At 40.4% G+C, this 12,672-nt stretch overlaps 1 protein-coding gene across 1 annotated transcript in view; it reads right to left on the reverse strand.

Moving 5' to 3' along the window:
* The window catches only part of LOC124594796 (AF4/FMR2 family member lilli), a 106,972-nt gene that overhangs the window by 74,226 nt on the left and 20,074 nt on the right, over positions 1-12,672 (reverse strand). Inside the window, exons 4-6 of the mRNA XM_047133220.1 lie at positions 7,483-7,717; positions 4,637-4,882; positions 4,175-4,361 (exon numbers count right to left, since the gene is read on the reverse strand). Of these exons, the coding sequence (XP_046989176.1) occupies positions 4,175-4,361; positions 4,637-4,882; positions 7,483-7,717 (668 nt within the window). The remainder of the gene's footprint in view (positions 1-4,174; positions 4,362-4,636; positions 4,883-7,482; positions 7,718-12,672) is intronic.

A 12,672-nucleotide genomic window follows, 5' to 3' on the forward strand; every position in this document is an offset into this window, starting at 1 on the left:
GCAGTTTCTTCAGTGATACACCCATCAAACAAACTCTTTGTTCATTAACTTATTTGTGGGAAACACATTGCCTTTGTCACATTGCTTAATCATCACACACATATGAACTGTTAGGCTCCCCACGCCTGTCTAAAACCAGCATGCAACTAACAGCTTGTAATGGACAAGACATTACCGTTCTCGGAAATGTACTTTGCCTGCCATGTATTGCTTGCATACGCAGAACAGTGACTTTTACAGTGCTACAATCATACAATCACGTGAGTGTGAGAACATATTTGGTCTTGATTCTTTTGACATGTTTGGCTTTAACACTCAGGACAATGTGTTGTCAGTGTCAGCATTCAATGCAAAAGACAGTGTAGCTAGGTTGCTAAAAGAATTCCCAGAATTCTTTTCTGAAGATTTAGGCAAAGCTAACAATTTTGTTGCACATATTACTCTGAAAGACAGTGCTCAGCCGAAATTTTACCAGGGCAGAACTGTTCCCATTGCATTACAGGACAAAGTTGTGGCTGAACTTAAAGAATTGCAGGATAGCAGAGTTATTTGCATCCATATCAGCCAGTCAATGGGTAAGTCCACTGGTTTTGCTCCCCAGATCTGTCTCCTTTGTTTGGACAGATGAGTGCCAAGTAGCTTTTCAAAAACTTAAAGATGCATTGCTAAGTGAGCAAGGCTTAGTTCACTTTGATCCTAAACGAGTTGTATTGGAAGTTGACGTTTCCTCTTACGGAATCAGTGCAGTGCTTTCACACAGAATTGGTGATAAAGACAGACCTATTGCTTCTGCGTGAGAAGTGTTGTCCAAAGCTCAGTGTAACCATTCACAAATGGAAAAAAGAGGCTTTGGCTATTGTGTATGGTGTCGGTGTCACCAAATTCCAGCACTATTTGTATGGCAGAAAATTCTAATTAGTATTGGATCACAAGCATTTTCAGTCCTTGTTTAATCCAACAAAACCAGTTCCTGTACAAACTGCCCATAAATTGCAAAGATGGCCTTTGTTGTTGCCTCAGTATCAGTACGAGACTGTGTATAGTCCAGCAGCTCAACATGGTAATGCTGACATGCTTTCACATCTTCCGATTGACCCTGGCACAGACTTTCACACCTCTGCTGCATCTTGTTGTCACATTGATGTTCAGGATTCTGAATTGCTTCAATCCTTTCTGCTGAACTGTAGGAAAATTCACAGGCCATGAAAGCTGATCCAGATCTGAACATTTTGCTCAACTTCATTTGCACATCTTGGCCTGTAGCGTGCCGATACTTTGCATGTCAGCATAGTCTCACCGTACAGAAAGATGTGATTCTTGTCCAGAATAACAGTACCCTGTCACGGGTGTTGATCCCTAAAACTTTGCAAAAAGAAGTGTTGCAGTTACTTCACCAAGGACACTGGGGGATTGTTCGTATGAAACAGTTAGCATGTCGACACTGTACTTGGCAGGGTATGGATGCCCAAATAGAACAGATGACGTCACAGTGTCACGCATGTGCAAAAAATTAGTCCGTTCCACCACAAAAATTATATGCTTGGTCTAAGTCACAATCGCCATGGCAATATGTACACATAGACTTTGCAGGACCTTTTTGGAACACTCGCTGGTTGATAGTTGTTGAATTATATAGCAACTTTCCTTTTGCTGTGCCAATGAACTCAACAACATCACGTAGCACAATTCAGGTATTGTCATCGATTTTTTGCCTAGAAGGTTTACTAGGTGACTAGTGCACCATTCCATCCACAAATGGAAAAGCAGAACATATTGTCAGGACATTCTAGCAGGAGATGGCCAAACTCCACTCCATACACACCAGGGATCAATCATTGCAACTCTTTCTCGCCTCGTATCATTCACACCCATGAGAGGGACCATCACTGGTGGAATTGCTTCACGGTCACTGCTATAAGACACTGCTCCACCTGCTCCACCCTCCTCAGTATCCGGCACTGAAGGAAGGCCGAAGTCTCACTTCGCGCAGCATGATATTGTCTTTTACAGGGTTTTTAGCAGCAGCATACGGTGGGCAGGAGGTGAGATCATCCACCGACTTGGTGCTTGCCAATATCATCTTTCAGATCCAAATGGCTTCCAGCACTGCCATCAAAATCAACTTCACCTCTGTCATGTACACAACGATCTTTCAGTCTCTCTTGTCTCAGATTTGCAGATCCAGAGGACAGCATGGCCACAGCAACTGTCAGAGGGTGTCATCACGACACCGCGTGATGACCTCATGCAGACTGAGCCTTCAGTTCCTCCACCTCCTCTCAACCTACTGATAGAGCTGGACCCACCCACACTGCAGCAATCGCTGCCTTCTTCATCTGGTTCACGGTAGCAGGAGGTGGACACACACTCTTCTGGTTGTTTTCCGGGAGATGTTTAGGTGATGAAATGATGTTAGAAAATGGTGCACTGATTAGGACTGCGCCGCACCATGATCACCTCAGTGAGAAGTGAATATAAGTACCACTCCCGCCAGCCTCAGCTGCTCAGATCAGCTCTGTATACAGACATTAGTGGACAGTATAGGCACAGTTGCAGACTGGCACTTGCAGATCAACTATCAGTGACATGTGTCAACTTACAGGAACATTGTGTATAGCAAGAACTTGGACTTACGTTGTATGTCACCCATCACTTATGACACCTTTGTAAACACAAGTTAAGTCAAGTATTGTCAATTTGCTTTATAGAAATAAAGCAACAAATTTCATTTGCTTGAATAGTTGTATAGCATTCCGAGAATAAAGCATCCCGGTAGCACCCCATAGGAGACGGGTGGGCAAGAGCCAACAGTTTCAATTAAGTCCATACTTCTTGCCATAAAGATGGGCTTCTGATAAGCCAATGTTTATCATTAGAGCTGTCATATACTAGGACTCAGTCCAATTGCAATTTTTTTTTAATTATTAGTTGATGCTTTGTTCTGACTTACTTATTGTAAACTGATTTCAGACTGCTAAACAAAACATACTATTTCCATGAATTATTCCGTACAATAATGCCAAATCAATAACAGAATTTTGAATAATTTTGTACATGAATAAATTTTCACTCTGCAGCAAAGAGTGCACTTATCCGAAACTTCCTAGTGGATCAAAACTGTCAGTCAGACCACTATTTGAATCTGGAACCTTTGACTTTTGTGGGCAAATGCTCTGCCAGCTACGCCATCCAAGCCTGCATACTCAGTTGATAGATCATTTGTCTGCAAAAGGTAACAGTGCTCAGTTCAAGTTCCTGTTCAGCACACAGTTCTAATCTGTCAGAAGTTTTTTAAATGCTGGCAAACAAAATTAAATAATATGAGTAAAAACTTGACACATGATAAGGCAGGTAAAGCAGTATAAGCACATGCTTAAAATTTAAAGGAGTTTATTCGCAACATTCTGGCAAGGAATTGGTGGGAACAGCCAGTTATTGTCTTGTATTCAACAAATGTAGAAACAGCAAACAGGAAAGTGGAAGGCTTTCATGATCTTAACAGATAAACTGACACTGAAGTATTTGTGACACTCCCATGTTTGGATTAAGTGAGGACTGATATCCATTTTATTTATTTAATTACTCTTCTTCCCCAAAGATACAACCTACACATCTTCCCACATGCTAATGTCTCCCTTTTTTCTCCTTCATTTCATTTCTTTCTATTCATTGTTCTTTATTTGCATTACTCTTACTAAATGGCATTCCTCTTCCACTGCTAATCTTAATTCATCTCTACTTCTCATCCTATATGTCCCTTCTATAACCTCTCAAATGATGCACTTTGTTTACTTCTGTACTATCTTTGACCTCCTATTTTATCTTTGACCTCCTATTTGCCTTCCTTCCTTCTCATACAAGGTGGGTCCCTCTTAGCTGAGGTCTTGAATGACCTGCCTTCTTGTCCAAACTCTTCCCAGCCATTCTCTTTCCTCTCTGAAGAAGGAATCTATTGTTCCAAAAGCTATAGACTTGTGATATACTTAATGCATTTACACTGAGAATATTGGAAGTTAAACAGCCTGAAGATAACAACTTGCTAGCCTTTCAGTCTCTTTGTGATTTCTACAGCCTTGTGGAGAGAATTTTTCTTTTTACAAAATCATTTACTGTAGTATGATATACAAATTAAATCTAAGCAAGTTTTCATAATTGAAGCAGTAAAGTAGCTTACCAATCCTCTCAGTTCCGAGCAAGGCTTGGACTCTATTCAGTGTGCGAGTTAGTTCCTCCTCATGAGAAGCCCGCAGAGACTGCTCGTGTTGCAGTAGCTTTGTCAGTCTCTCAGACTCAGCTTGTTGCATTGCTTGACCCTCTGTCAGCAAGCGTATGTGTGCCTCTAGATGACGAACTTCCTCCGCCTAAAGCATCATTGTTAGATTCCTTTTATGTTTACACATATATCACTATATTTAAAAGAATAAACCATGAAACTAAAAGTTTAATTTTAATTAGGAGAGTCCATTATTTAAAGATGAGTAAATTTGTGTAATATATAATAAAGCAAGGTAGTTTTACTTTACACTTATCTCTCTCTCTCTCTCTCTCTCTCTCTCTCTCTCTCTCTCTCTCTCACACACACACACACACACACACACACACACACACTAGTGTTGATTCCATCAGTATGTCTCACATTTGGAAGACTATCAGTCTGAGCAGCAGCATCCACAGTAGTGACACCAGATGGTGCCGAAAAGACACGCCGTGTGACGCGTGGCCGAGGATACGGTGGCAGAGAGCGACTGGGAGTGGAGCTGGTGTGCGACTGAGGACGGCGTAATGAGGCAGCTCGCACAAGTGAAGAGCCACCTGCAGATGATTCACGGCTGGCCGACAGGCTTCGTACTAACTGAGCTCGGCCAGAAGCTGTTGATGGGATCTGGAGGATGACGAATAAAATTTGCAGTTCCATCGTCTACATATTTTTAATTTACATTAGGAAGTGGTCTGAATTTTATAATGAAGTGCCACGATAAAACTATGAAACAATACAGCATGCATTTACAAAAAGTGGAGACTATAATCCTTGCAATGCTCAGATGTATTATTCTTCAAAGATCACACACTCAAAATTATTATTAATCAGCTGGGTAAATACAAGTCTTTTAGGAAGGTTATAAGTTTATCTATTCAGAAAAAGAGCTCCTGTGAAGCATTTTAGCTCATAAATATGTGGGCAACAACAACTTTAGATGTAGATGGGTAGAATGCAGTGGAAGTAATCCTGAACCAAAAACACATACAAAAACACTTTGTAACTGGGCCCAGAGGAAGAAGTAGTTAAGAGATTAGCATCTCATTTAAATCAAGATGATCAGATACGGTGCATCAGTGTAGTCATGAAGGTTATAATATGAATTTCGCCTCAGCTTAGTAGCATAGTAACTACTTAGTCATATTATTATGTTATATTCATATTATTATATGTGTAGAAAATCTAAGTCAAGGAGGCCAGGTGGAGATCTAAGCCCCACTCCTCACAATAAAAGGCTGGTGTCTTTTCCACTACAAAGACTTGTATAGCATAGCACTTAACTAGTTGCTATGAGTTGATATTACTTGAGAGGTTTGTGAATGAATTTATTCTTTGAGAAGCATTCTTTGTGAAGTTTTCAATATGGTGAAATAATGCATATAAAGATACTGAAAACATATGCTGCTGCTGATAATGACAATGTCAAAATGCAACTGGAAGTAAACCACGCCATAAGTCTTGGCATAGATATGAAAGGAACAATAAAGATCAGTTTAAAAGGAGCCTGAAAGACTTACTAGTGGTCAACTCCTTCTACTCCATTGACGAAATTTTTAATAGAAACAAATAATGTATTGTATATACTCATACTATTAGTATTGTTATTTCAGCTAAAAAAATGATGTATTGTATATACTCATGCTATTAGTATTGTTATTTCAGCTTTAAAAAAATAAAAAAAAATTGACATGTTCCACATCCACGAGGATCTCCTCAGCACAGATCTATGGAACGAAAAACTCATCTCATCTAATCTAATCTAATCTCTAATCTCAACCCATCAGTGGGAATCACAAGATTTCAAAATGCCATACAATGCCAAATAAAACAGTGATAAATGTACCTAACAAATTAACAATGGTTTTAATGGTACTGAATGCCAAATAAAAAGCTAGCAATCCAATTATCTTTCATTATTTCAATCTTTTTCTTCACTTCATTCATCAGACTCTGCAGAACATGTCATTAATGGGAACATTCAGGGACGAATGAACCAATGTATACGTTAAAAAAGAGAAATTGATATAATTAACTAACTGTGTGTAGTAGGCCAAAAACATGCATTGGGGTGGAAAATCTAAAATGCCAACACAGATGTCCCGCAGTGTAGGCTCAGCAAATATATGCCACTGATTGAATCATGAATGGACTGCAGAAAGCATTGAAGAGAACATGTCATTTCATTTCAGAAATTGATCCACCAGTAATTTACATCCCCAGCATGAGGCCATGGAAAAACACATCCTGCTTTTTGTTGTTGCAACAAACTTATGTGCAATGGAGGAAAAAAAAGAGAGACATAAGCAAAGATACAAGTGGATGAAGAGAAGTTGCATTGTCTAAAGAGTAGGAGTCAGATTATAATGTTAAAATGTGACAGTGTAAATGTTTATGAAAGTACCAATTTTTAATTGTGAAACTTATTAGTCACATGTGAGATCAGCAGTTTATCAGCACTGCTTTTCACCAACCAGTTTCTAGATGACGACTGGGGATGGAGTGCACTGGATGAACGAATTTGAAGCAATGTTGCATGTAAGAGACCATTGGTCACTCCTGCCAGGAACAATATCTGATTCCAGAGGGCAAAGAAATCCCCAGTGAACACAATGGAGAACTGGAAATGTGTTATTTGTTCATTCCTATTCATACTTGTATGTGACTAATGTATGCTGGCTTATAGACCTCAAACAGTCTTGTGGCAGCTGTATGTAAGAGATGCTGCAGTCTGCAGAAGGCACTGTGAGTTATGGCAAATGTCTTCACTATATGGAAATTGGTCATTTCAGAACAACTGTATGAGCAAATTTACTGTTCGTCCATCATGTTAATAAGGGCAAGATAATTAACTGTGTCTTCCAAGATGAAAATTCTCTAGTTATCTATGACTGCTTGGCATGAAAAACATTCAGTGTGTATATTTGTTTAGACAGCAGTGAAGAGGTTCTGAATTGAATTGTATTGATAATCTCTGAGCTCACCTAGAAGCACATAATGGCAGGGAAACATCCAGACCAATTGGACAATACACACATGTGTGGCTTATTTTGATGTCTCCAGGACTTGCAGTAGCTGCTACAAGGGCCCTTTGAGGTGTCAGACATTATTGAGATGAAGGTGACTAGTGTTTAAGTGTTTTATTCCAAATTCTTAGTTAAATTCATTATTACTTAAATCACTCAGAGAAGTTTGAATGATATTGTGCAAAAAAGGGTGTTGCTGACCTTTGCAGGTGGCGACTGTGTGCGACGGCGAGAGCGCCTGGGCAGGGTGGCATAGGTGGCAAGCACATGACGTGCCTCTGCAGTACACGTAGCAGTCGAGCCCACCAGCAATGGCGGTTGGCCTCGTGGTGATGTGGCAGGTGGTGCACCAGCAGCCTTGGTCGCACCCAGCGATGGTGGGCCAGAGCCAGCCGCAGATGTCGGTGTAGGTACTGGTGTTGGTGTTGCACTCCGTCTGTGAAGTGTATTCTATCAGTGTACAAGTAACTGTACAATTTTATACATGTACTGAATGAAAACATACCATCTTACCTCTGTGTCAAAGAAGAACATATAACTGCAAGATTGAACATCATTTGAAATGTGACAGATATCCAGATGATAGTCCCATTCTCATCAAGCCCTTTCTAGCGGATACAGCACGACATTCTCTCCATGATAATATATTCCAGTGCACATCATAATCGAGTGTCTTGGATTGCTGCACATCCCATCTGATAGATTGCTGACATACACATGATATAGGAGCAGTCATATGACACTTCACTGTGGCACTTCTAACAGTACCTTCATCTCTCAGAAACGCTTGTCATCATGGAAAGTGTACTGGGTGTATTATTCAAAAAGTATTCAAGCCTGTCACATATCTGAGAACCTATTCCATATGCTCAGACATCTGTTACCAATCTACAGTGCTGTAGATTATTGGAAATCTAGAAATACAGAACCTGCCTGTTTATCTGGGTCCATGTTTCACATGATTTTGTGTGTGAAAAGGGGACGCTGTACTTCACATAAATGATGTTTTCTAAATCCATGCAGAAATTCTAAGAACTGCTATCTCCTACTCCCCTGTACACAACCTTAGCAAGCTGCAAAATAGAATGGGTGCAAAACCATGGTGCGTGGACTCAATCGCCATATGCCCTTCCCCCTCTCACCAACACACAAATTTGACAAATATAATTCAAAATTCAGAGGGGTTGCTACATCCCTCCCAGCACTACTTATTAACCACAGCCTACAGCCTACACCTTTGCTCACTTGCAGAGACTATAATGAATTTGATATGGCAGAATGATAACAGTATGTCTGATATTTTATGATTTACATATGGCTCCAACCACATCAGTTGGAATTACAACATGTCATTTATCACAGTAGAAGAAAATGAATGAAGTTTTCGTCAACACCAGCCAATATACAGAGAAAGAAGTAAAATATTCTTTGACAAACTGACAGGCCTGTCTAACTGGGAACATGGAACTACAGTGGCTCAAACCTACAACTACCATCCAATTTTAGTGCATGTTTGGGTGGTTTATTATATACATCTAGACCACGGTGTAAATGCTTGCTAGTATCACAGGCAAAAACCCCTCACTGTGACTGTGTAAGCACCAAATAAATGAATGAACCATTTTATTTAAAAAAATTACAACAATGTATTTTCACAGAAACATTGCTTCCACAATTTAAAACATGACACTCCATTTATATGAAGCTGCTTTGCTGTTTGCAAAGGAGCCTGTAAAAGTGGTTGAAGGAAGTGCTCTTACAACATGGCAATGGCAGCCTCATGCCATGACTGACTGCAAAGTTGACATCACTAGGGTTCATTGTTGTGCCATACCCACCATATTCACCAGATCTTGCTCCATCTGACTATGTTATATTTGATAACATGAAGGTTGTGCTGTGAGGTAAGACGTTCAGCAAGAATGAAGAATTGCACACAGACGTCCATGAGAGGGTATTTAGTAAACCCACATAGTGGTTTCATGATGCAATAATGAAGTTTCCAGGAAGGTAATAGCAGTGTACCGTGTTGGTGGAGAGTTTATTGAGAGATACCATGTAAACTGACTCATGTTCATTAATAAATAAGGAACAAAAAAATAGTACTATGAATCATTTGTGAACACCCCTCCTACTTGAGCAATTAACTGAACATTTTCAATGTTTTACAAGTTATCATTGATCTTCCTTGACTATTCAAAATTCCTTTTATTACACTCATAAACTTATTGCAAAATTGTTGATGAGCTCATTTCAGTGCTCAATATACTGCATTTCTCTCTTGTTTGTAAATCGGATGATTCTGCTCCATTGATTGGTGGAGATTCTTAAAATAAGCATCTTGTCTTTCCTTTACAACCTTATATAATTCTGATGTACAACTTTTTAAACTCTTTACAACTTCTTTTTCTATTTTCCTAAGGCTTCTTCAGCTACTTTCTTAACTGCAATTTCTAACATTATTTTGTCAAAAACTGACATTTTGAGCCAGTGGCTGTGTACAAAATATAGGTTGACCCCTGCATAGAAGCAGTCTGCACTGGAACATAATGGCATGGAGTTTTCATCATAAATAATCAAAACATCTTTCCTTTAAAAATTTGTTTACGTCACTTAAAATCATTGTGAAGTACAATTACAGCTAAAAAGATACTGTCTCACATCTTGTGTTGATTGTAGGGCACCACCACCCCATGGAAATTTCATCAGTTAAGAAACCAAAGGGTGAAAGCTAATGTGAACTAGCCATCTGAAGATGAACCCGTCAGTTAAAAACCACTAATGGTGCTATTTAAATAAATAAATAGCATTGTAAAAAGTGGCTGGTTGATTTTATCTTCTATATTTTTCCATTCCCTCTCTGTTTCCTCCATTTTATTCATCAAGTGACTTAAGATGCTTTGCTATGGACAGGGTATCTCCTTTCAAGTTATTCATGTTGTCAGCTGTTCTTGAATGAAATTTTTACTAAAAAGAGTTGTGGAAAACCTTGTTTAATAACTCTGCTTCTGTGGTATGCTTGTCCATAACATTACTATTTCTATTGTGGAGCGAAGATCTTGATTGTGCCCTGCTGTTGGCATATACTATCCACTTGAAAGTATCCATACACCCCAATGTACTGCGGAGTTGGCCGTGAGACACCATGAGAGGTGGGTCTGGCAGTATAAAAGGGAAGTGGCAGTAGTGTGTTCTCAGTAGAGAAACAGTGCCAGGAGAACAGGTTTGTCACGAGTGTTCTGTAGCTTCGAATGTGGAATAGTCATCGGATGTCACCGGAATAACAAATACGTCAGGGACAAATCGACCTGTCTAAAGCTGCCTAAGTCCAACACTAGTGATGTGATTATCAAGTGGAGAGGTGAAGGAACAACTAGAGCAAAACCGAGACCAGGCAGACCTCAAATACTGACAGAAACAATGCCCTGCATTGTGCAAGGTGGTTGTAAGAAACTACATAAAATAAGAGGAAGGAATTAAATTGTTCACAAGTTCTGTACAGCTATGAGCAGCCCAGCTAGTACAATGACTGTGCATAGGGAGTTAAAAAGAACAGCACACGGTTGAGCAGCTCCTCACAAGCTACACATTTCTGTAGTCAGTGGTAACCGATGCTCAGTGTGGTGTAAAGAGTGACACCACTGGAAAGGATGACTGCAAATGAGTGATTTAGCGTGATGAACCACACTGTGCTTCCAGGCAATCCCACAGAAGGGAAAAGCATAGATAATGTTACCTACCATCACTTTGCAGTGCAGCAGGGAAATACAGAAGAGGTGTTTGTTACACTATGTCAGTGTTTTTCATATAGTCAGGGTTTGGTCCCCACATTGTGCCTAAGAAAACGCTAAGTGCTGAAGGATACAAACACTTTTACAGCATTGTGAACAGTATACAGAACAGGAACAGTAAGGAGACAATGACCGATCGTATCTGCGTGACAATCCACCCTGTCATAAAGCAGCATCTCTGAGGCAGTGGTTTGTGGGCAGTAACATTCTCGAAATGGTGTAGCCCGCTCAGAGTCCTGACCTGAACCCAATGGAAATGTTCTGAAAAACTTAAAATGTCAACTTCACTTCAGACAGTGTCCTGCTTCACTACCTTTCCCAATTTCAACTCTCAGGAGGAACGGGTACCCATCCCTCCACAGACGTTTGGGCAGGGCCGGTGCAAGGCACAAGCGAAACATGCGGCCACACGGGGTGGCAAACTTGCCGTCCCCTATCCCCCCCTTTTTTTTCTTATTTAGGACAAACTGAACATTCATGCCCAAGAGAGGATTCGAAATCAAACCTCTGAGGGAGTAGCTTCGGGAACTGTGGCACAGCGCCTCGACTACCTGCCGGCCGCCCCTGTTGAACAAGGGGAGGGAAGTGGACTAATTTCTTCCTCGCCACTGTGGCCGCACCGTTGTGCTTATGCCAGAGGAACAGAGAGATGGAAGCGGTCTGGCGTACAGCCGTATAAGCCAGTATTCTTACAAGTGGAGCGCTGCCAGCCTGTTACGTACCGTGCATTTACTCTCAACAAATTTTGCATAAGACAAAATCTAATTTGGAAATTCGAATGCAATATTCGATACTACGGTTACATGTTAAGCCTGAAGCAATTTTGTTAAGCACTTCAATGGCAGTTTCTGAGTGTTTTATTCTACCCGTGTTATGGAAAAAAAAAAAAAAAAAAAAAATGGTTGAACATTACCACAGCCAAACATGTCCAACACCTACAATGACTAGAAGTATTCCGAATGGGTAAATATGCTGTGAGTAATTACAAGGGATAAAGACATTGCTAATAATCCTGGTTGGGTTTTGACGTATTTTTGAAAATTTTTGCTATCTATTTCAGAGTGATAGTCGGACCCTTTGGTTTTTGAGCCACGAAACACCTGTCTCCACCTGCATGAGCAACAATTAAACTCTGACCGGCACTTTTGTTTGACAATACTACTCGCACACTAGACGTAAGCACATATTAAAAGCTTTGAGACTGGCCAGTCAGTGGACGAAACCTAGGTAGATCTGAAAAGTAAAAACAAAAATTGCGATTGACAGCTGACATTTCCTACAGATTTGTTTAAATAAAATTCCACAAACGTTTCGTAAAAAAAAAAGAAGAAAAGAAAAGAAAAGGGGAGGGCGGCAATTTAGCAGCTCGCACGGGGCGGCACTTGGGCTTGCGCCGGCCCTTTAGAGTTCGGGCACCTCGACGAATGTGCACCCGGTGGAGTTCGAGCCGTCTTAAAAGTGAAGGGTGAACAGACGCCGTATTAAGTCTACTAATAGATGTCCGGATGCTTTAGATCGGATAGTGTAGTTTACACACGGCCAGAAGCTCTTTGGATTGGACAGTACACGCGTGAAGCAGCGGACGACAGTGAGATGGGGG

The sequence above is a fragment of the Schistocerca americana genome, chromosome 1 (genome assembly GCF_021461395.2).
Source record: "Schistocerca americana isolate TAMUIC-IGC-003095 chromosome 1, iqSchAmer2.1, whole genome shotgun sequence".
Taxonomy (NCBI): domain Eukaryota; kingdom Metazoa; phylum Arthropoda; class Insecta; order Orthoptera; family Acrididae; genus Schistocerca; species Schistocerca americana.